Here is a 25,540-nt window from a genome sequence, read left to right on the forward strand (position 1 = left end):
CAGTGCCTCTTCAATCTCAGGAGGCTGAGGAAATTTGGCTTGGCACCTGAATCCCTCACAAACGTTTACAGATGCATAATTGAGAGCAACCTGTCAGGCTGTATCACCGCCTGGTATGGCAATTACATCGCCAGCAACCACAGGGCTCTCCAGAGGGTGGTGCGTCTGCCCAACGCATCACTGGGGGCAAACTACCTGCCCTCCAGGACACCTAGAGCACCCGATGTCACAGGAAGGCCAAAAAGATCATCAAGGACAACAACCACCCGAGCCACTGCCTGTTCACACTGCTATCATCTAGAAGCCGAGGTCAGTACAGGTGCATCAAAGCTGGGACCGAGAGACTGAAAAGCAGCTTCTGTCTCAAGGCCATCAGACTGTTAAATAGCCATCACTAGCACCTTAGAGGCTGCTGCCCTATATTCAGACTTGAAATCACTGGCCACTTTAATACTTGGAACACTAGTCACTTTAATAAATGTTTACATATTTTGCCCTACTCATCTCATATACCGTATTCTATTCTACTGTATTTGTCTATGCTGCTCTGACAATGCTCATCCAAATATTTATATATTCTTAATTCCATTCCTAAATGTGTGTGTATTGTTGTGAAATTGATAGATATTACTTGTCAGATATTACTGCACTGTTGGAGCTAGACCCGCAATAACATCTGCTAAACATGTGTATGTGACCAATACAATTTGATTTAACTACTTTTAACCATTTATATAGACATGTTAACAAAAACACATTACCTGGAAGAACTGTGCAGATGCAAAGTGTGGTAACAGAACTTCGGTAATAATCTCCCTCAGTTTTTTGTCCACTTTAAAAATACCTCTTAAATATCTGCTCCGAATTAAGAAAATAATGGGGTGTCAACTATGACATGACACATTGACTTTGAAAAATATATATTTTGGTTATTGAACTACAGTATGTGAAGTGGATTTAAACTGAGTAACATATTAAGGTAACAGAATTTCATCAGGTCCCTGATATGGATATTGTCCTTCTATTCATGGTGATGTATCCTAAATGGGTACTCAAATGGTATAAATATACAATAGCCTACTTAGCATATTTGGGTATTGTTCTATACACTGTCTTATTTTAGTGAGCTCTGCCCCAAACAAGACATTTGGTTGCTTTGCTTCAAAACAAGACCAAATCTGAATCAATCATAGACATCAATGTTTCACAAGTTTGGACATTAAAGTACATCACAGTAGAATACAATACATTAAGCTACTTAATGCTAGTGTTCTCTACTCTGTACTGTACAAACTTGTGAACCCAACTGTGGTGTGGTGTCACATTTTTTCCCCAATCCCTAGTAAACACAGCTGATTTAAATTAATTGCATTCTAAACTGAAGATCATGATTAGTTGATTATTGGAGTCATGTGTGTGTGTGTGTGTGTGTGTGTGTGTGTGTGTGTGTGTGTGTGTGTGTGTGTGAGAGAGAGAGCTGGGGCAAAAGTGTGGCACCAATCAGGCCCCTCTGAGGACTGGAGTTCCCCATCCCTGATGGAGTGTCTGCAGATGGGAGGAAGAATTGCAAAGGAATAAAGGGTTGCAACTGACTGTGGAGGAGAACATGAGGCGACATCCTTGGAATGGCCAACTAGGGTGAAAGAGATGGAGGTGGACAAAATTCAGGGCAATTCAGTCTGTCTCTTATGCAGAGGTAGTAAGGAGAGCAGAAGGCCCCATGGTATTGAACAACAGGGGAGCTATACAGCAACATGCACCGAGGCATGCGTGTCACCAGCTGGATCCAGAAATTCTTCAAGTGAAGAACGGCACTGTGCAAGTAGGCCACACACGCTCACAGAACTGGACTGTGAGTGCTGAAGCGCGTAAAAAAAAGTCTGTCCTCTGCAACACTCACTACCAAGTTCCAAACTGCCTCTGGAAGCAACGTCAGCACAATTACTGTTCATCGGGATCTTCATGAAATGGGTTTCCGTGGCCGAGCAGCCGCACAGAAGCCTAAGATCACCATGCGCAATGCCATACGCAGACAGGAGTGGTAAAGCTCGCCGCCATTGGACTCTGGAGCAGTGGAAACGCCTTCTCTAGGGTGATGAATCACGCTTCACCATCTGGCAGTCCGACGGATGAATCTCAATCGCTGGTTGAAAACTGTTTTCTGCCCCTCCCAAAAGATAGAATTTGTAGATAATTGGTCCTCTTTCTGGGACTCACCCACAAACAGGACCAAGCCTGACCTGCTGAGGAGTGACGGACTCCATCCTAGCTGGAGGGGTGCTCTCATCTTATCTACCAACATAGACAGGGCTCTAACTCCTCTAGCTCCACAATGAAATAGGGTGCAGGCCAGGCAGCAGGCTGTTAGCCAGCCTGCCAGCATAGTGGAGTCTGCCACTAGCACAGTCAGTGTAGTCAGCTCAACTATCACCATTGAGACCGTGTCTGTGCCTCGACCTAGGTTGGGCAAAACTAAACATGGCGGTGTTCGCCTTAGCAATCTCACTAGGATAAAGACCTCCTCCATTCCTGTCATTATTGAAAGAGATCATGATACCTCACATCTCAAAATAGGGCTCCTTAATGTTAGATCCCTTACTTCAAAGGCAATTATAGTCAATGAACTAATCACTGATCATAATCTTGATGTGATTGGCCTGACTGAAACATGGCTTAAGCCTGATGAATTTACTGTGTTAAATGAGGCCTCACCTCCTGGCTACACTAGTGACCATATCCCCCGTGCATCCCGCAAAGGCGGAGGTGTTGCTAACATTTACGGTAGCAAATTTCAATTTACAAAAGCTTCTAGTCATGAAATCTATGCAGCCTACTCAGGATGGTAAGTTGGTGGTTGAAGATATCCCTCTAGTGGTGTGGGGGCTGTGCTTTGTCAAAGTGGGTGGAGTTATATCCTTCCTGTTTGGCCCAGTCCGGGGGTGTCATCGGATGGGGCCACAGTGTCTCCTGACCCCTCCTGTCTCAGCCTCCAGTATTTATGCTGCAGTAGTTTATGTGTCGGGGGCTAGGGTCAGTTTGTTATATCTGGAGTACTTCTCCTGTCCTATCCGGTGTCCTGTGTGAATTTAAGTATGCTCTCTCTAATTCTCTCTTTCTCTCTTTCTTTCTCTCTCTCGGAGGACCTGAGCCCTAGGACCATGCCTCAGGACTACCTGACATGACGACTCCTTGCTGTCCCCAGTCCACCTGGCCGTGCTGCTCCTCCAGTTTCAACTGTTCTGCCTGTGATTATTATTATTTGACCATGCTGGTCATTTATGAATATTTGAACATCTTGGCCATGTTCTGTTATAATCTCCACCCGGCACAGCCAGAAGAGGACTGGCCACCCCACATAGCCTGGTTCCTCTCTAGGTTTCTTCCTAGGTTTTGGCCTTTCTAGGGAGTTTTTCCTAGCCACCGTGCTTCTACACCTGCATTGCTTACGGTTTTAAGCTGGGTTTCTGTACAGCACTTTAAGATATCAGCTGATGTACGAAGGGCTATATAAATACATTTGATTTGATTTTGATTTGATCTGGGTTTGGCGGATTCCAGGAGAACGCTACCTACCCCCAATGCATAGTGCCAACTGTAAGGTTTGGTGTTTTTTAGGGTTAGGCCCTATAGTTCCAGTGAAGGGAAATCTTATCTCTACAGCATACAATCTCATTCTAAATGATTATGTGCTTCCAACTTTGTGTCAACAGTTTGGGGAAGGCCCTTTCCTGTTTCAGCATAACAATGCCCCCATGCACAAAGTGTTTTGGTTTGTCAATTGCTGTGGAAGAACTTGACTGGCCTGCACAGAGCCCTGAACTGAACCCCATCAAACACCTTTGGGATGAATTGGAACGCCGACTGCGAGCCAATGTAATCGGCCAACATCAGTACCTAACCTCACTAATGGTCTTGTGGCTGAATGGAAGCAAGTCCCTGCAGCAATGTTCCAACCTCTAGGGGAAAGCCTTCCCAGAAGAGGAAAGGCTGTTATAGCAGCAAAGGGGGACTAACTCCATATGAATGACCATGATTTTGGAATGAGATGTTAAAGAGCAGGTGTCCACATACTTTTGGTAATTTAGTGTATTTTAATCCAGGCATGTTCCTAGACGATAAGATCGTGTGATGATGCGAATGACTGAGGAACATTCCATCGGTCTCTTCCAAATATGCTAATGTATATGAATTTGCAAGAGCCAAGTGGCAGGAAATGACCCCCTTTTTTTCCAAATTTGATGCAGGTTAGCTGCCCCCCCCACACACACACACAACCTGTTGTCCCCCTCCCTCCCCAGAAGATAGTATCATGAACATCAACTGCCTGCTGCAGCTGTTTCAGCGGTGTGAGCAGTGCAGCTGTGAGTGTGATCCAGACGCAGGGAGACAGGACATGCCTCTCTTTAAACCAACACTGCCGTAGCTGCAACCACCTCAGGACATGGGCAAGCAACCAGTCTGTTTTCCAGACAACACACAGAGGAAATGGGGAAGAGCCACAGAACACCCAGGTTGGTATTTCAGGATTAACAGTTGATATTGTGAGGTAACTAACTAACTTCAGTTGTTTGTATTCTGTGGTATCTCTAACTCTAACATAATTATCACTCCAATAATGGTGTATGCCTTGCTAAGGTGGCTGAGGTGCATGTGGCTCTGCCATCTGAGGACACACATGAGGCCCTGGAGCTGACCGGCTCTCTGGAAATGGAGGTGACCGTAGACCAGCCACCAAGACCAGGGGGAAGTGGCTCGTCATTGGTGAGGTGGAAGAAGGAGGGGAACAAAGGAGCTGAGGAGATCAAGAAAGTGACTGAGGTGGTGTTGGACAGTGAGATGGACAGTGCACGAAGTCAGGATGAAAATAGTCTGTCCTTACAGGAGAATGATGATGGAGAGGAGAGAAAAGTCCCTAGGTGGTGAACAACCGGAGAATGGTGCTGAGCAGCGGGCCTCTATTGAGTTGACAATATACTCTGTAGAGCCTGAGGACTCTGAAAGCCCTACCTCTCAGATAGAAAGAGGAGAGAAGACTGAGGTCGCTGCAGATGTGTGTGAGATGGAGGGTGAAGAGAAGGAAACAGATGAGGAAGATGGTCAAAGAGAGAGTGACTCTGATTTTGACCCAGAGGAAGAGGAGGATGAGGGACTGAGAGAGAGTGACTCTGAATTTGACCCAGAGGAGGAGAGCGCAACAAGTAGTAGAGGGAGAAGCAGAGGAAGAGATAGGGGGAAAGAAAGGGAGAATCGGGGGAAGAAGTAGGGGGAAGGAAAGGGAGAATTAGGGGAAGAAGTAGGGGAAGGGGTAGGGGAAAGGGAGAAGCAGAGGAAGAGGTAGGGGGAAGGAAAGGGAGAATCAGGGGAAGAAGTAGGGGAAGGGGTAGGGAGAAGCAGAGGTAGGGGGAAGGAAAGGGAGAATCAGGGGAAGAAGTAGGGGAAGGGGTAGGGGGAAAGGGAGAAGCAGAGGAAGAGGTAGGGGAAGGAAAGGGAGAATCAGGGGAAGAAGTAGGGGAAGGGGTAGGGGGAAAGGGAGAAGCAGAGGAAGAGGTAGGGGGAAGGAAAGGGAGAATCAGGGGAAGAAGTAGGGGAAGGGGTAGGGGGAAAGGGAGAAGCAGAGGAAGGCAATTGCAGCAGGCTGCAGGAGAGATTGGTTTGGATGAGTCTGCTGAAGACTCTGATGGATCACCTTCATCATCACCCCAGAGAAACCAGCAGGACCAAAAGACGTTCAGCGGTGCCGCTGGAGAACTGGACTCCGGGGACCTTGCCAGCATCCGGCAGAAATTCAAACACTCCAAACGCCATATGGTCCTCTGTCCTGAATGTGGCGTCCTGTACACCACCAGGCTGAAACACCATAAGTGTGAACACAAGTTCATGGTCCGCTGTCCAGACTGTGGGCAGGGTTGTGCGAGTGAACTGGGCCTCAAGCAGCACCGGAGGCTACACCGTCAGGACCTTAAGTTTCCCTGTAAGTTCTGCCTCCAATCCTTCAGGACGCGGCCGGACAAGCTGACCCACGAAGACCCACAGATTAAAAAATCACAGATGCTACAGCTGCTCAGTGCCCACTGAGGTTTGACAACATCCTCATACGGAACCGCCATCTCAGAGAGCACATGTTCAAGAGACACATCTGTCATACATGTTACAAGGAATTCGACAAAGGTCACCGCCTAAAGAGGCACGAGCTGTCCCACAGTGACGACAAACCCTTCAAGTGCCAGGTATGCAATACTAATTAGTTACTTTTTTAAACTCCTATTTTGAAGAGTGAAATTTACTATAAATATATATTTTTTAAACAATGCTTTACATTTTTATTTAAATCAGACATATTGTATTTACATGGTCTGTGTTGCCCTTCCCTGTGCCTTTGCCCAAGCCAGCCAGCTAAAGTCCCACCTGCGCGTCCACACTGGGGAGAGGCCCTTCCAATGCCAGCGCTGCGACAAGAGCTTCAACCACAACGTCAGCCTCAAGAAGCAAGTCAGATGCTACCACAGCCCAGACTCAGGGCTGGACCCTGATGAAGGCACAGGAGTTGGGGGTCAGGGAGAGAGGGAAACAGATGGCAGGACTGGGCAGGAGGGAGGGGAGGTTGGACACAGGAAGCCTCGGCAGCAGGTAGAGCTTACCTTCTGGACTGAGTGGGAGATGTGGGTTGGAGGAGAGAGATCAAAGAGAGTGGAGGAGAAACAGAGTAAGCCTCGGCAGCAGGTAGAGCTTACCTTCTGGACTGAGTGGGAGATGTGGGTTGGAGGAGAGGGAGCAAAGAGAGTGGAGGAGAAACAGAGGAAGCCTCGGCAGCAGGTAGAGCTTACCTTCTGGACTGAGTGGGAGATGTGGGTTGGAGGAGAGGGAGCAAAGAGAGTGGAGGAGAAACAGAGAAGCGCCAGTGCAAGGATGAGGATCCTGAAGAAGGAGACGCAGTGAGAGAGTGACTCTGACTTTGACCTGGAGGAGGAGGAGAGGCAGTGAGAGAGTGACTCTGACTTTGACCTGGAGGAGGAGGAGAGGCAGTGAGAGAGTGACTCTGACTTTGACCTGGAGGAGGAGGAGAAGATGAGGATCCTGAAGAAGGAGAGGCAGTGAGAGAGTGACTCTGACTTTGACCTGGAGGAGGAGGAGAGGCAGTGAGAGAGTGACTCTGACTTTGACCTGGAGGAGAAGGAGAGGCAGTGAGAGAGTGACTCTGACTTTGACCTGGAGGAGGAGGAGAGGCAGTGAGAGAGTGACTCTGACTTTGACCTGGAGGAGGAGGAGACGCAGTGAGAGAGTGACTCTGACTTTGACCTGGAGGAGGAGGAGAAGATGGGGAGTAGTGAAGGGGGAGAGGTAAAGACAGAGGGAGAGGGAGGTAGTCACTAGCAGAGGCCTACGGGACAGGCTAGGCACTGCTGTAGGAGAGCTGGGTGGACAGAAAGGCCAAGGATGTATTCATTAGTACACGCCAAAACGTTTTGCAACCTTAAAAGAAAAGTTCAGGTAGTGCCTCTCTGTTTTGGCCTGTTTTATTCTGATTTGTTCCTAGTGAATATGAATCAAGACTAAGAGCAGAAAACATCTCCCGACACTAGAATTTGTTATCCTCAAGTTCTGACTTTGAACTGTTCCAGTTTCCCAGAATCTGATTGAACCTAGTCCTGGACTAAAATGCAGTTCAATGGACATGCTTTCAATTGCGTAATCTGTTTCTGGGACACCAGTCCTTGAGTTTTTTTTTTTTACCAATACACAAATGTATGGTACAACCTGGCCATTGTTCATTAAATGTGACGTTGTCTTTAAAATGACACTGTTTCTGTACTCTATGGTGACAAGATCATCACTGGAAACAAACTCTTTTCCATAGAATATGGCAGAATGTTCTAACTAGTTTTATTGGGAAGCAGATGCATTTATCTGAACAAAAACAGTCACAATCATTCTCATTACTCCAAATAATTGACTTATGTCACTTTTGTTTTGATCCGCCGTCGCAGTCCGCCATGTGTTTTTTTCACAGTGGAGAGAACAGCAAACATGGAAAAGCCTGGCATGCTGTCTCCTGACCGGTAATGCGCATGCCTCTACTTTCAGTCATTCTAGCTAACTACCATATTCTACTGTAAAGTTACCATTCAGGAGCTGAAGAGTTATGTTGATTTAACATGTCTACTTTTGGACAGGTAAAGTTGGTTCTGCAGGCTTCATTGAAATATAAATTGGCCTACTCAAAAGACAAGACATTTGCAAACATGGATCGATTCATAACAATGTTATTTGTTTATAGGTTAAAGGCTGTGGATCCGAAGGTAACCACCCTCGTTTCGGCACTCTCCTTTGGCCTCTTCCCCAGAGCTGAGGATCCAAATCACGTTTGGCACGTTTCGTTATTTAAAATAAATAAATATAGGTTTTATAGATATTGAGTTATGTACAATGTTGTTTTGAATGATGCACTGGGAGCGAATTTTAGAGCTGATGGTGTCTACTTGCATAGGCCTGCCTGTGTTTTATTTCAAAGCACATTTTGGCACAACGCTGTTGAGTTTTGGCGGCAGGAGAGAAATGCGACCATTCGCACAATCATCCTAAAATCTCATTAATGCCGTGGTGTTTTGTCTTACAGTAACGTTATGTACAATCCCATAGCTATGTGATCTTGCAGACATTGCTTAAGCTTTGATCTAACTTTATTAAACAAGCAGCATTCCCCACTCCGTTTAGCTAACGGAATTGCTGCAGATCCGATTTTTCTGGAACCCTCTTCCCGACAGCTAAAGGTTCCGACGCTTCTGTGCATGTGTGGGATTCTCTACTTTATGTACAGATTGTTCATGGTAGGGGCAGGCATGAGCTACTGACAAACGAAAGCAATTGCATTTTATCGATGAAAATTTGAATGCACTGAGATACGGTGATGAATGAAGCAGGTAGCCTAGTGGTTAGAGCGTTGGACTAGTAACTGAAAGGTTGCAAGATCGAATCCCTGAGCTGACAAGGTAAAAATCTGTCGTTCTGCCTCTGAAAATAAGAATTTGTTCTTAAGTGACTTGTCCTTGAATACCCCTGCCATAGGGGGTGGAAGGGAATAAGTAGGTATATGTGCTAGCCAAACAGGCCCGTAGGAGAGAGGTAGTGGATGTGGCGGTGGCTAAGGGAATGATTTGGACAGTGGAACAGAGACGCTAAAGGCAGGCATCTATTCTAAGTAAATAGGAAAGTCAGGGAGGAAGAGACAGGTGAGGCTATTTTTACAAGGCTAGGACACAGACTGCTGAATAAGTCATTACTATTTTATAGCCCTTATTTAACCAGGAAAAGCCCATTGAGACCCAGAGTCTCTTTTTTTTTCAAGGGAGACCTGGCCAAGAAGGCAGCAACAATCTATACATTACAGAATTAAAACATACAATTCAACAACATGATCCAGCCCAAAAAAAGCATTTGCAATATTAGGAAGGTGTCTGTGACGCCCACATGTCTGTGACGCCCACATAGCTAAATCTCCCTATCCTTTGCACTTTAACATTCATTTGCACCAGACATTTAGAGTCCAATCAAATAATGACCACATGGTTTTCATTTCAAATATCAAAGATACACCTTTATTGAATTGTTGCATACACTAATTCTAAGTGCACACCCCTAGATGTATATTTGTAGCATCTTAATCTAATAATGATTGATGCGTTTTACCATTTGAGATTTTGCAGCACGTTTCTGGTGCCTTGTTTGCAGCATTGTGGCCAGCTTGTTAGCCGGCCTGCTGCTAATTGGACCCTCGTATTATCCTGAAATAGAGGGGTGTCGATTAACATATAATTTTAACTGGATTTCTCCAGTTTAACATGATATGCTAGCGTTTTCTATTTAAAATGCATATATTTAAAACAAATTACGTTAATGATATTTATGCTTAAAATCATGTTTCTGCAAAAAATGTTGGGAATAGATCCTTGATTTTTTTTAATGTGTATCTTTGTAGCCTCCCTACCTCATATTTGGAACTGGCCATTCTCTTTTATATTCTGTGTGCTCAACTAACTCTTGGAGTTTCAAGTGTCAAATAAATCAGGAAATTGGACATCATTGTGGCTGTGGCAGAAAAGGTTCTGGGCCTGAAAGACAGAAGAAGTACGGCCCTCCCAGGCTCTATGAGCCTGTGTAGGGATCACATTTTGACTGATTTTAACAGAAGAAATAGTGTTAATTTAGTTTTTGGTAGTTAGTATGAATATTTTCATCCAAAACGTTTTGGGGGGATACTTTACTACCCCGCACAGTAAGTGGCGGCAATACACCTTATTGGTTAGACTACAGCCACCCAAGTCATAGACTGTTCTCTCTGTTTCCACATGGCAAGCTGTGCCTGTGCATGAAGTCTGAGACCAACAGGCTCCTGAATAGCTTCTATCCCCAAGCCATAAGACTGCTAAATAGCTAACTAAATGGCTAACAGACTGAGTTGACCCTTGTATTTGATTTCTGCACACTCAGAGGGCCCTACACACTCACCCCATTCACTCACACACACACACACACACACATAATATGCATATACATTTATACTGACTACTCACACCCGCTCACATACAATCATATGTGCTGCTGCGACTGTTTCTTATATCCCGATGCCTTGTCACCTTAACCCTATACACATCTACCTATCACTACAGTGTCCCTGCACATTGTAAATATGGTACTGGAACTGCTTGCTTACTTTTTCGTGTTCTTATTTCTCATATTTTTGTTCTACCCTGTTATATTCAGTATTACATTTGTTATTGACTACTGCATTGTTGGGGTTAGAGCTTGCAAGAAAGGCATTTCATTGTGCATGTGACATTGAAACTAGTCTGCCAATAAACCTTGAAGAAGAAGTTGGTTCTGCTGTGTAGACCTCAGTTATACATGTATCTATGTTTGAGTATTCATTTACAGACCTTTTAAGTACTTTTTATGCACTATGGTTTTTGGCTTCTCTTTGTAAACAATTTCAAGTTTGGGAAAATAAACCCCCTAATATTTGCACTCAGTTGTCTCCCATTGCCTGCTTGGTCAATACAGCATCCATCAGGAAGGTGGAAGTACTGCCAGTATTTTGAAACTATAATGTTCACTCCCTCAGTTTTGGGACACTAATGTAAATGTAGGAGGCGCGTGTGAACTCGCTAATGGAGGAGCGAGGGAAGGGGGTAATTTTGGATTCAGACAGTGTCCCAAGAGAAACAGGGCTGGCAGGTAGGATTTAGTTCCTTACTGTCTCTGGCCCACACTCCAGCACAGTAGGCGGCGGTAATGCGCTGTTTGGATGCCAATCTTCCTTAAACCCTACTGAAGAAAGGGGGCCCGGGAATACGTAAATATTAGGTAATTTCCGTGGTGGAAACAATGGTGGAACGCTGAGATTTGTAAGGAAAGCCAACGTTACACCATACCCTAGTACATTCGATTTCGTTTTAAATAGTGCCTCTATTGCACCCAATCATGGCCAATAATAATATAATCTTTACACCCTTTTTACCACTGAAGAAGAAACCCGATCGAGATTCTGAGTGGAGAAAATTAAAGGACAAATCCAGAAATCGGATTAATATCGGAGAAGCTTTTACCAGATGGAGGAACCTCAAGGAGGAGAAATCTATGCCTACAGATGCCGAAGTGGCTTTGTTTTTGCTTGACAGGTAATTCGTGTTTTTTTTCCGGCAGTCTACCAGTTTATCAGGGTTGCCAGGTCCACCTAAAATGTCCAAACCCAATGACTACTCAAAACCCCGCTCACAAGGCCAGAAAACGAAATTAAAAAATGTACGAGAGGAGGAAGTGACACTTCTTGCATTTTCCGTCTTTCGACATCTATCCAACATATAAACCCAACACATGATACATTTCTGAAATCCTCAAGATGTTTCTAAAATCACACACACATTTTCTTTGTTGATATATTAACAGGATGCATGACACACCGATTTTGTCTACACGGAGTCAAATAAAAATGTTTCTCGTATTTGATAGCCTGGACAGCAGTTTAGATAAACTGCGACACCATTATTATGGTCCTAATTGTTCCAAAATGCAAAAAGTTTCCCACTCTATCTGAATACACTCAATTAACAATACTACTATGTTTTTTACAGGATTTAGTACTACAATAACCAGAGCCCTACCTAACCAGTACAGGAGGTCCATAATGTAAACTTGATATCCTTCCTCCATTGGAAAACCCTATAAGACTGTCCCACTTTAGCTACTCCATGCTGTCCCACTTTAGCTACTCCATGCTGTCCCACTTTAGTTACTTCATGCTGTCCCACTTTAGCTACTCCATGCTGTCCCACTTCAGCTACTCCATGCTGTCCCACTTTAGCTACTCCATGCTGTCCCACTTTAGCTACTCCATGCTGTCCCACTTTAGTTACTCCATGCTGTCCCACTTTAGCTACTCCATGCTGTCCCACTTTAGCTACTCCATGCTGTCCCACTTTAGCTACTCCACGCTGTCCCACTTTAGTTACTCCATGCTCTCCCACTTTAGTTACTCCATGCTCTCCCACTTTAGTTACTCCATGCTGTCCCACTTTAGCTACTCCACGCTGTCCCACTTTGGTTACTCCATGCTCTCCCACTTTAGCTACTCCACGCTGTCCCACTGTACCACTGTCCCACTTTGGTTACTCCATGCTGTCCCACTTTAGCTACTCCATGCTGTCCCACTTTGGTTACTCCATGCTGTCCCACTTTAGCTACTCCATACTGTCCCACTTTAGTTACTCCATGCTGTCCCACTTTAGCTACTCCATGCTCTCCCACTTTAGCTACTCCATGCTGTCCCACTTTAGCTACTCCATGCCGTCTCACTTTAGCTACTCCATGCCGTCCTACTTTAGCTACTCCACGCTGTCCCACTTTGGTTACTCCATGCTCTCCCACTTTAGCTACTCCACGCTGTCCCACTTTAGTTACTCCACACTGTCCCACTTTGGTTACTCCATGCTGTCCCACTTTAGCTACTCCATGCTGTCCCACTTTGGTTACTCCATGCTGTCCCACTTTAGCTACTCCATACTGTCCCACTTTAGTTACTCCATGCTGTCCCACTTTAGCTACTCCATGCTCTCCCACTTTAGCTACTCCATGCTGTCCCAGTCCCACTTTACTCCATGCTCTCCCACTTTAGCTACTCCATGCTGTCCCACTTTAGCTACTCCATGCTGTCCCACTTTAGCTACTCCATGCTGTCCCACTTTAGCTACTCCACGCTGTCCCACTTTAGTTACTCCACACTGTCCCACTTTAGTTACTCCATGCTGTCCCACTTTAGCTACTCCATGCTGTCCCACTTTAGCTACTCCATGCTGTCCCACTTTAGCTACTCCACGCTGTCCCACTTTAGTTACTCCATGCTCTCCCACTTTAGTTACTCCATGCTGTCCCACTTTAGTTACTCCATGCTGTCCCACTTTAGTTACTCCACGCTGTCCCACTTTGGTTACTCCATGCTGTCCCACTTTAGCTACGCTGTCCCCATGCTGTCCCACTTTGGTTACTCCATGCTGTCCCACTTTAGCTACTCCATGCTGTCCCACTTTGGTTACTCCATGCTGTCCCACTTTAGCTACTCCATGCTGTCCCACTTTAGCTACTCCATGCTGTCCCACTTTAGCTACTCCATGCTGTCCCACTTTAGCTACTCCATGCCGTCCCACTTTAGCTACTCCATGCCGTCCTACTTTAGCTACTCCATGCCGTCCTACTTTAGCTACTCCATGCCGTCCCACTTTAGCTACTCCATGCTGTCCCACTTTAGCTACTCCACGCTGTCCCACTTTAGTTACTCCACACTGTCCCACTTTAGCTACTCCATGCTGTCCCACTTTAGCTACTCCACGCTGTCCCACTTTAGTTACTCCATGCTGTCCCACTTTAGCTACTCCATGCTGTCCCACTTTAGCTACTCCATGCTGTCCCACTTTAGTTACTCCACGCTGTCCCACTTTAGTTACTCCATGCTGTCCCACTTTAGCTACTCCATACTGTCCCACTTTAGTTACTCCATGCTGTCCCACTTTAGCTACTCCATGCTGTCCCACTTTAGCTACTCCATGCCGTCCTACTTTAGCTAGCTATGGTTGGTAAAGCGGGACAATAACAAAAGACGGAATTACAAAATAGAAACATAATATTTGCAACTTCTTTATGAATTTTCATGCAGTACTACATCATATGCACATTTAAATCAACATTTGGCACAGTGCGATATTTTGCAATTTTATAACATCAAAACAGAAAGAAAGCTTTGTCGCTGTGTTTTGCAGGGTGAGCTTCCTGTTTGAAGCTTGCTCTGTCCCCCTCTGATGTCACACCAATAAAGTGATGTGATTTTGTGTTTTGCAGGGTGAGCTTCCTGTTTGAAGCTTGCTCTGTCCCCCTCTGATGTCACACCAATAAAGTGATGTGATTTTGTGTTTTGCAGGGTGAGCTTCCTGTTTGAAGCTTGCTCTGTCCCCCTCTGATGTCACACCAATAAAGTGATGTCGCTGTGTTTTGCAGGGTGAGCTTCCTGTTTGAAGCTTGCTCTGTCCCCCTCTGATGTCACACCAATAAAGTGATGTCGCTGTGTTTTGCAGGGTGAGCTTCCTGTTTGAAGCTTGCTCTGTCCCCCTCTGATGTCACACCAATAAAGTGATGTCGCTGTGTTTTGCAGGGTGAGCTTCCTGTTTGAAGCTTGCTCTGTCCCCCTCTGATGTCACACCAATAAAGTGATGTGATTTTGATCGTGTAGTTTCTCTGCAAGGGCATAACAATAGTTTAGATTTTCTCATGTCAGACCAATAAATAAATGGGTAAGGATTAAGCTGTGCCGGTTGAAATGATGTTCCACTCTTTCCGAATTCACCCTTTAGGCTAAACGCCAGTCATGCTTGACAAGTATAATGTAGGATAATTAACGTCTAAAGGCTTGATTCTGTTGACATACTCGAGGCACGGTTCGGTCAGATCAAATGGCCACAAGCTGAGAGAAAGGCTAGTACCTGTTGTGCACATTTGCGCATAGCCCACATAGCCTACATAGCCTACATAGCCTACTGCTGTGGGCGCATTGCTGCGCGTAACATGTGAAGAAATATGTTTAGCAACATTTTCAGATAAATGTTCTGATCGGTTGCGTTAGCCTCATTGCTTAATATATATATATATATATATATTTATTTATTTTATGTACAGTAGATGTATGAATATTGGATCCATTGTCCCAGAACCAGGCGTGGACCTAGCCTCAGGGCAGAGGGGGCGGGCGCTTTCAAGGGGTCCTTCTAACCAAATCATAAAAGTATATCAGCTATCATAAACACAAATTGGCCATCATCACATAGAGCCATGCAAGCCTATTTCCAATAAAACATACAGATAATGTCACTTTGCCAGACACCAAAAAAAAAAAGTGTCAGTCTGCGGTGAATCGCAATACAATGTTTCAGCACACGTCGTTCTACAAAGCACAGTGTTCGGGAGAGCTCCGCAGGTGGTCAGCACCATGGACAGCACACGTCGCTCTACAAAGCGCAGTGGTCGGGAGAGCTCCGCAGGTGGTCAGCACCATGGACAGCACACGTCGCTCTACAAAGCGCAGTGGTCGGGAGAGCTCCGCAGGTGGTCAGCACCATGGACAGCACACGTCGCTCTACAAAGCGCAGTGGTCGGGAGAGCTCCGCAGGTGGTCAGCACCAAGGACAGCAGCACCAAAGCGACGAGTCATCAAAACCATTCATCGCAACGCATGAAGCTCTCGTTTAGCAGACATAGGCCTACATTCAAAGATAAAGTAGACAATGAGGTCACAACTACAAAACAGGCACATCGTAAGCAACACAAGGCAGGCAGTGTCACACACGCACACGGCCTGCATATAGGTGTCAAGAGTTGATGAGCAAGAGGGCCTGTAATAACATGTCAACTGCTTTCATCTTAACCAAAGACCAATCAAAAAGGATGTTTCACTCACCAGGTTGTCACTGCTCAGCCAAAATACCCATGTTGTAGTCTGATGTAATCTAGTCCATTTTGTTAAATTCCATTACCATGCGTTCAATAGAACTAAATAATAATCCCAACACTTGAACAAACTATTTACAAATCAGGGTCCCGTTTTTAAAACGTCATCCTCCTCTCCTTCATGTTGGTAAATTTGCCAATCAAGTTGTCAGTGTCTACAGTGCCTTGCCTTATTCCACATTTTGCCTGATTTAAATATATATTACGGTAATAATAACCCTGAATTCAAAATGGATTAAATAGATATTTTCCCTCACCCATCTACACACAATACCCCACAATCAAAGTGAAAACATGTTGTTGTTTTTTTTGCAAAAAAAAAAAAAAGAACTACAGAAATATATAATTTGCATAACCCTGAGACAATACTTTATAGAAGCACCTTTGGCAGTGATTACAGCTGTGAGTCTTTCTGGGTAAGTTTAAGAGCTTTCCACACCTTTTATTGTGCAACATTTGCTCACTATTCTTTTCAAACCTCTTCAAGCTCTGTCAAATTGATTGATTATTGCTTAGACAACCATTTTCAGGTCTTGCCATAGATGTTCAAGTAGATTTAAGTCAACTGTAATTCGGTCACTCAGGAACATTCACTGTCTTCTTGGTAAGCAACCCCAGTGTAGATTTTGCCTTGTGTTTTAGGTTATTGTCCTACTCAAAGGTGATTTCATCTCCCAGTTTCTGGTGGAAAGCAGACTGAACCACGTTTTCCCTCTAGGATTTTGCTGTGGACACTATTCCGTTTCTTTTTTATCATGAAAAACTCCCCAGTCCTTAATGATTACAAGCATACCCATAACATGATGCAGCCACCACTATACTTGAAAATATGGAATGTTTGTAGTATTTGCCCCAAACATAACTTTGTATTCAAGACAAAAAATGAATTGCTTTGCCACATTTGTTGTAGTATTCCTTTAGTGCCTTTTTGCAAACAGGATGCATGTTTTGGAATATTTTTTATTCTGTACAGGATTCCTTCCTTCCACTCTGTCAATTAGGTTAGTTTTGTGGAGTGTTGTTGATCCATCCTCAGTTAATAACTTTACCATGCTCAAAGGGATATTCATTGTAATTTGTAAACATTTCGAAAACATAATTCCACTTTGACATTATGGAGAATTGTGTGTAGGCCATCTAAATGTAATCCATTTTAAATTCAGGCTGTAACACAACAGAATGTGGAAAACTCAAGGTGTGTGAATACTTTCTTAGTCACTATGTCCCACTCAGTATAAAGCAATGCGAGATTGGATAGTCTGGCCTTATTCATGTATGCACGCAAATATCGCTTGATGATTTTCACAGGCGGCTGAAACTTTGCTTGGCACTGCTGATGGCACTGGCACTACTGATGGCACTGGCACTACTGATGGCACTGGCACTACTGATGGCACTGCTGATGGCACTGGCACTACTGATGGCACTGCTGATGGCACTGGCACTACTAATGGCACTGCTGATGGGAAGGATGTACGTCTTCTTTAGTAAACTGTTCCAAAACACCAACATTAATTTAAACTCAAATGTGCTCATCTTTGAGAGCAGGTCATCAGCTGGTGTAGTATAGTTATGGTGATTTATTCAGAGCAGAGTTCAAGGATTGCATGCAGGCTCTGTACAATCACTTCTGTGGCCTGTTTCCTGGAGGCCCACCTTGTGGCCAGTAGGCTCTTCAGCTTGAGAACAGCGAGAGATCCAGCTGCACGTTTTCCTGTTCCTTCTTCAGTATTTTAAACCTTGGAAGGCTAGAAGTCAGAAAGCAGTACAGGATCTCCAGTGCACACCAAAATAATTTAGCTCTACACAAGGAACAATGAGCATCCATTAGAAATTAATGTATGGTGTGTGCGAAGTAGTGCACGTACACATCCTTATTCGAACAGTTTCTTAGGCTTCCGTGTCTACAGTGTCTCATGGGGGACAAACATCATTAACCAAACGTAGAATCGGTCAGGAAACACAACTCCAAGACTGAAATCTTGTTTTTTTAATAAGCAGCAGAAAAAGGACCAATCTGTGTTCAGTGGCTCTTTAATACATTGGAGGTGCCAAAGAGGCATTTTTATTTAGACCTTTTTGGAAGTACATACCGACCAATAAGGGGACTCTTATTGAAATGTTTCATCAGCGCATGTTCCTAGAAGATACAATTGCTAATGAGTATGAATTGGCAAGAGCCGATAGTGGCAGGAAATCAACCGCTCTTTTATTAATTTCTTTGACCCAGGTTAGCTGCCCCCCCTCCACAACCTGCTGCCCCCCCTCCCTCCCCAGAAGATATCATCGTGAACATCAACTGTCTGCTGCAGCTGTTTCAGCGGTGTGAGCAGTGCAGGCGTGAGAGTGTGATCCAGACGCAGGGAGACAGGACATGCCTCTCTGTGACCCAACACTGCCAGAGCTGCAACCACCGCAGGACATGGGCAAGCAACGCATCTACTGTCCAGACAACACACAGAGGAAATGGGGACGAGCCACAGAATATTCAGGTGGGTATTTCAGGATTAACAGTTGATATTGTGAGGTAACTAACTTCAGTTGTTTGTATTCTGTGGTATCTCTAGTTATTTTATTTTTTTAATACAGAACTGTCACTCCAATAATACTGGTGTTTTCCTTCGCTAAGTAGGTTGACATGCAGGTGGCCCTGCCATCTGAGGACACAGATGGAGCCTTGCCGTCTGAGAACCGAGATGGGGACTTGCCATCGGAGGACAGAGATGAGGCTCTGGATCTGACTGGCTCTTTGGAGATGGAGGTGACTGTAGACCAGCCACCAAGACCAGGGGGAAGTGGCATGTCCCTGGTGAGGGGGAAAAATGAGGGGAACAAAGGAACAGAGGAGAGAAAGAAAGTGACTAAGGTGGTGTTGGACAGTGAGATGGACTGTGCACGAAGCCAGGAGGACAATGGCCTGTCCTCACAGGAGAATGAGGAAGGAGAGGAGAGAAAAGGAAAATTCCTAGGTGGTGAACAACAGGAGAATGGTGCTGAGCAGCGGGCCTCTATTGAAGTGACAATATACTCTATAGAGCCTGAGGACTCTGAAAGCCCTACCTCTCAGATAGACAAAGGAGAGAAGACTGCAGATGGGTGTGAGGGGGAGGGTGATGTGTGTGAGATGGAGGGTGAAGAGACAGATGAGGAAGATAGGCGGACAGAGAGTGACTCTGAATTTGACCCAGAAGCTGAGGAAGAGGGACTGAGAGAGAGTGACTCTGAATTTGACCCAGAAGAGGAGAAACCAACGAGTAGGAGAGGGAGAGGCAGGGGAAGGGGTAGGGGGAAAGGGAGAAGCAGAGGAAGGCAATTGCAGCAGGCTGCAGGAGAGACTGGTTTGGATGAGTCTGCTGAAGACTCTGATGGATCACCATCATCACCCCAGAGAGACCAGCAGGACCAGGAGTCGTTCAGCGGTGCTGCTGGAGAACCGGACTCCGGGGACCTTGTCAGCATCCGGCAGAAATTCAAATACTCTAAAAAACACCACATGGTCCTCTGTCCTGAATGTGGCGTCCTGTACACCACCAGGCTGAAACACCATAAGTGTGAACACAAGTTCATGGTCCGCTGTCCAGACTGTGGGCAGGGTTGTGCGAGTGAACTGGGCCTCAAGCAGCACCGGAGGCTACACCGTCAGGACCTTAAGTTTCCCTGTAAGTTCTGCCTCCAATCCTTCAGGACGCGGCCGGACAAGCTGACCCACGAGAAGTCCCACAGATTCAAAAGATTAAAAGGTCACAGATGCTACAGCTGCTCAGAGTGCCCACTGAGCTTTGACAACATCCTCATACGGAATCGCCATCTCAGAGAGCACGAGTCCAAGAGACACATCTGTCACACATGTTACAAGGAATTCAACAAAGGTCACCTCCTGGAGAGGCACGCACTGTCCCACAGTGACGACAAGCCCTTCAAGTGCCAGGTCTGGAGGGAGGGGCAGGGTTTCAATTACATTCAACTGAAGTGTCAGTTTCAATTACTTATTTTGAAGAGGGCTATTTACTGTAAATAAAATAAAAACTTTACATTTTTATTTAAATCCAAAGTATTGTATTTACATGGTCCATGTTGCCCTTACCTGTGTGTCAGGTGTGCCAGCGTGCCTTTGCCCAGCTCAGCCAGCTGAAGTCCCACCTGCGCGTCCACACTGGGGAGAGGCCCTTCCAATGCCAGCGCTGCGACAAGAGCTTCAACCACAACGTCAGCCTCAAGAACCACGTCAGACGCTACCACAGCCCAGACTCAGGGCTGGACCCTGATGGAGGCACAGAAGTGGAGGGACAGGGGGGGAGGAGGGAAACAGATGGCAGGACTGGGCAGGAGGGAGGGAGGTGAGATCGAGGAAGCCTCGGCAGCAGGTAGAGCTTACCTTTATGACTGAGTGGGAGATGTGGGCAGGAGGAGAGAGAGCAAAGAGAGTGGAGGAGAAACCGAGGAAGAGGAAACACCAGTGCAATGATGATCCTGTATTCATTAGTGCACACTGTAGCAAAACATTTTTGTAACCGAAAATGAAAACAAGTGTTTGTTATTGGACAAGTTCACGTACTGCCTCTCCATTTTGGCCCGTTTGCTTCTGATTTGTTCTTAGTGAAGTACTTTTTAAAAAATTGAACCTTTATTTAACTAGGCAAGTCAGTTAAGAACAAATTCTTATTTACAATGACGGCCTACCCCAGCCAAACTCTAACGACACTGTGGGACTCCCAATCATGGCCGGTTGTGATAAGCCTGGAATCGAACCAGGGTCTGTAGAGATGCAGTGCCTTAGACCGTTGCTTCACTCGGGAGTCCCAAGACTAAGAGCAGGAAACATCTCCTGGCACTAGAATTTGTTATCCTCATGTTCTGTCTTTGAACTTAGAACTTTTTTGGATTCCTAGAACCTGATTGAAGAATCTAAAATATATTTAGATTTGTTAAACTCTATTTTGGTTTCTGCATGATTCCATATGTGTTATTTAATAGTTTTGATGTCTACACTATTCTACAATGTAGAAAATAGTGCAAATAAAGAAAAACCCTTGAATTAGTAGTTGTGTCCCAACTTTTAAATGGTAGTGTACAGTATCAGTCAGAAGTTTGGAAAAACCTACACAGTTATGGTTCAACACATTGCACATTAAATGTGTAACGTTGCCCTAAAGTTATTTTTCTGTAGTCTATATGGTGTCATGATCACCACTGATCACACCTAGTTTGTGTGATGTTTCATATACGTTAATAGCAGGTAATGCACCAGGATCTAGTTTTGAATGCACCAGTATCAGATTTTTCAACCCAGGTACTAGCAACATATGGGCCTCGAATATAATGCGCCCAAGCTTAACACTTTAATCATTATTAAATATCATATTCCATTAATGTAAAGCTAAAAATATATATAAGAGAAGTCTCAGTCGGGGTTAGATAACCATGGAAGAATGAATAAGCAAAGTCGGGTAAAGTATAAAAATATCACCATTTAACATATGCACAGTGTCTTTTCTGGGCCTTGGCAGTCAGATTACTGGGGAAATGTGACGAGCAGTGCTACATACAGTGGGGCAAAAAAATATTTAGTCAACCACCAATTGTGCAAGTTCTCCCACTTAAAAAGATGAGAGGCCTGTAATTTTCATCATAGGTACACTTCAACTATGAGAGACAAAATCAGAGAAAAAAAAAATCCAGAAAATCACATTGTATTTATTTGCAAATTATGGTGGAAAATAAGTATTTGGTCAATAACAAAAGTTTATCTCAATACTTTGTTATATACCCTTTGTTGGCAATGACAGAGGTCAAACGCTTTCTGTAAGTCTTCACAAGGTTTCCACACACTGTTGCTGGTATTTTGGCCCATTCCTCCATGCAGATCTCCTCTAGAGCAGTGATGTTTTGGGGCTGTTGCTGGGCAACACGGACTTTCAACTCCCTCCGAAGATTTTGGGGTTGAGATCTGGAGACTGGCTAGGCCACTCCAGGACTTTGGGATCATTGTCATGGTGAAAGATCCAGCCACATTTCATCTTCAATGCCCTTGCTGATGGAAGGAGGTTTTCACTCAAAATCTCACGATACATGGCCCCATTCATTCTTTCCTTTACACGGATCAGTCTTCCTGGTCCCTTTGCAGAAAAACAGCCCCAAAGCATAATGTTTCCACCCCCATGCTTCACAGTAGGTATGGTGTTCTTTGGATGCAACTCAGCATTCTTTGTCCTCCAAACACGACGAGTTGAGTTTTTACCAAAAAGTTATATTTTGGTTTCATCTGACCATATGACATTCTCCCAATCTTCTTCTGGATCATCCAAATGCTCTCTAGCAAACTTCAGACGTGCCTGGACATGTACTGGCTTAAGCAAGGGGACACATCTGGCACTGCAGGATTTGAGTCCCTGGCGTCGTAGTGTGTTACTGATGGTAGGCTTTGTTACTTTGGTCCCAGCTCTCTGCAGGTCATTCACTAGCTCACCGTTCTTGTGATCATTTTGCGTGGAACCCCAGATCGAGGGAGATTATCAGTGGTCTTGTATGTCTTCCATTTCCTAATAATTGCTCCCACAGTTGATTTCTTCAAACCAAGCTGCTTACCTATTGCAGATTCAGTCTTCCCAGCCTGGTGCAGGTCTACAATTTTGTTTCTGGTGTCCTTTGACAGCTCTTTGGTCTTGGCCATAGTGGAGTTTGGAGTGTGACTGTTTGAGGTTGTGGACAGGTGTCTTTTATACTCATAAGTTCAAACAGGTGCCATTAATACAGGTAACAAGGGGAGGACAGAGGAGCCTCTTAAAGAAGAAGTTACAGGTCTGTGAGAGCCAGAAATCTTGCTTGTTTGTAGGTGATCAAATACTTATTTTCCACCATCATTTGCAAATAAATTCATTAACAATCCTACAATGTGATTTTCTGGATTTTTTTTCTCATTTTGTCTGTCATAGTTGAAGTATACCTATGAGGAAAATTACAGGCCTCTCATCTTTTTAAGTGGGAGAACTTACACAATTGGTGGCTGACTGAATACTTTTTTGCCCCACTGTAAGATATATTGATGACGTTCTGTTATTCCTTAAAGACCCAGGCTCAAGTGTACCTAGATTGATGGATGTTTTACAAACATTTGGAACATATTCAGGGTATGTGCTTTTTAACGTACACAAGACCCAAGCCCTAATATATAATTATACCCCACAGGAAGAGCTGAAGAATAGGTATAACTTCACCTGGACCTCTTCATCCATTAAATATCTGGGAGTAAATTCACCAAAAGATACACCCAAACTTTATTGCAATAATTACGATCACATCAACAAGAAAATATATGATGACCTAGACAGGTGGAATTCACTTCCCTTAGATCTTAGTAGTAGAATTTAAACAATCAAAATGAACATCCTGCCAAGGTTAATGTATTTGTTCCAATCACTGCCCATAGAAATCCCACCTAAACAGTTTAGGGAATGGGACAAATGGATATCAAGGTTGATCTGGAACAGTAAGAGACCAAGAACTAGATATACAACATTACAGTTAACAAAAAACTGTGGGGGTATGGCCTTACCAAACTTAAAATATTATTATGTGTCAGCCCAATTGAGACCCCTGGTGTGTTGGTGCAATTCAGAATACGAATCCAAATGGAAAGACATGAAGACTACTTTGACAGAGAAACCCATACAGTCAGTTTGGGGAAATAAGGACATGGTAAAATAAATATACAATAGACAAAATCAGTGGATTAATTTCTCTCTGAAGACATGGTTTAGGGTAGTTAAGCAAAATAATTTAGACAGAGAGATCAAACTGCTGAGTTGGCTCGCATACGACCCCAGCTTCATCCCTGCAACTTAGGACAGCAGGTTTAAACAATGGACGCAGAAAGGCATCACATCATTCAGTACAATTATAAGGAATGGGAACCTAGACAACTTCCAGGACCTAAGTAAAAAACATGGCTTGGATAAACAAGATTTTTACAGATACCTACAAGTTCGACACTATTTCTTAAGGGAGATAAAAGTGACTGACCCTCGAGCACCTCCAAAATTAATTCAAGTATTCACTAACGCATACAACTTGGGGAGTAACAAAAAAACGATTTCAAATCTCTACTTGGGTATTCAATCCTCAAAGAAACATTCTACAAACTATATTAAAAATAAATGGGAGGAGGAACTTAACATTGAAGTAACTGATGAAACATGGTTGAACATGTTAGAGACTCAACAAAGCTACACCAACTTGAGGTCATGGAGAGAATTCTGTTGGAAGAATGTTATACGTTTGTTCATAACACCTAAACTGAAATTAAAACAGACTGGCTCACTACACCCTTGTTGGAGAGAATGCGGCCTATTGAGGGCAGACCAATTTCACATCTTTTGGACTTGCCCTGCAATCGAAACATACTGGGGAGAAATAAGATCTAACATTGGAAAAATCATGTGATTTGACATAGAACAAACATTAATTTCTTTGTACTTGGGTGAAATACCTGATAACTTACATAATAGAGAAAAGTACCTCTTGAAGGTCCTACTGGCAGCCAGTAAAAAGGCTATGTGGAGGTCCGGTCTTATATGGAGGAGCCCCTCCTCCAAATATGTGCAGATCTTCTGAGCTGGTGGAAGAACAAGGCCTCTGTCTACCCACGGCTATCTAAAGTCATGACAGGGAGACTCTGCATAGTGGCCACATCCGTTCCCTCTGAGAGGGTCTTCTCGAAAACGGGACAAATAATTACTGAGAGAAGAAACCGCATCAGCCCCTCGAAAGTGAGGCAGTTTGCATTTCTGAATGCAAATCTCTCATAAAAGCTAAATATGGTGCTGCTGGTTATAACATGGCAATAAAGAAGAGAGAGAAAAGAGGGAACAGTTTAATGTTTTAAGTGGGATGCTGCAGTTTTGGACATTGTTATTTATTTTTCTTTGATATGGTGCAATATTCTAATATGCTGTTCAGATTGTATTCATTTTGAATGGTTAGATTAATATGCACTTTGTTTATATATATTAAAAAGTTATACTTTAAATGCAAATGTTTAATAGCATTCTTTTTCACAACAAACCAATGCATTTTTAAATAGATTGTGGTTAAGGTAGAGTATGAATTCATTTAATAATTTAATTAGAACTGTTTTAACACCAATCATAGTCAATCTATCGTAAACGGTTTGACTTGAAAAACTACAAAACATATTTTTTTAAAAGAGCCGTTTGGGAGCTTAAAGAGCAGGCTCTTTTTGGTGAGGCCGAGCCAAAAAGAGCCGGAATGCACATCGATAGCGGACGCACGTCCAGTTTGGTATGGTGTTTAGTGACTGTAAATTCTTCTTATTCTTCTGTGGGTTTTATGGCAGACTACAACCCAAAAATATGTAATACCGCCACCAACTGGACAGGGTTGAGAAACACAAGGTAAAAATACTACCCATAAGTGATAGGAAAAACTAACTTAATCCACCCCAAAATAAAACAATCAAAAAAACATTGACAAAACCAATATC

At 44.1% G+C, this 25,540-nt stretch overlaps 1 protein-coding gene across 1 annotated transcript; it reads left to right on the forward strand.

The window, feature by feature from the left end:
• Window positions 1-11,321: 11,321 nt before the first annotated feature.
• LOC115146765 (zinc finger and BTB domain-containing protein 17-like) lies at window positions 11,322-21,079 on the forward strand. The gene is made up of 4 exons (XM_029688819.2): window positions 11,322-11,672; window positions 18,272-18,533; window positions 18,674-19,969; window positions 20,137-21,079. Exons 1-4 carry the CDS (start codon window positions 11,476-11,478, stop codon window positions 20,380-20,382), a joined length of 2,001 nt encoding a protein of 666 aa, XP_029544679.2. The 5' UTR covers window positions 11,322-11,475; the 3' UTR covers window positions 20,383-21,079.
• The last annotated feature ends 4,461 nt before the right edge of the window (window positions 21,080-25,540 follow it).

Source organism: Oncorhynchus nerka, linkage group LG14, assembly GCF_034236695.1.
Source record: "Oncorhynchus nerka isolate Pitt River linkage group LG14, Oner_Uvic_2.0, whole genome shotgun sequence".
Lineage (NCBI taxonomy): Eukaryota > Metazoa > Chordata > Actinopteri > Salmoniformes > Salmonidae > Oncorhynchus > Oncorhynchus nerka.

Bases quoted from the DNA above. Each gene is read 5' to 3' on its own strand.
- LOC115146765 (XM_029688819.2), top strand. From the start codon at position 11,476: ATGGCCAATAATAATATAATCTTTACACCCTTTTTACCACTGAAGAAG. The intron at 11,673-18,271 runs GTAATTCGTGTT...TCTTTGACCCAG, and splicing joins GCTTTGTTTTTGCTTGACAG to GTTAGCTGCCCCCCCTCCAC. The intron at 18,534-18,673 runs GTGGGTATTTCA...TTCGCTAAGTAG, and splicing joins ACGAGCCACAGAATATTCAG to GTTGACATGCAGGTGGCCCT.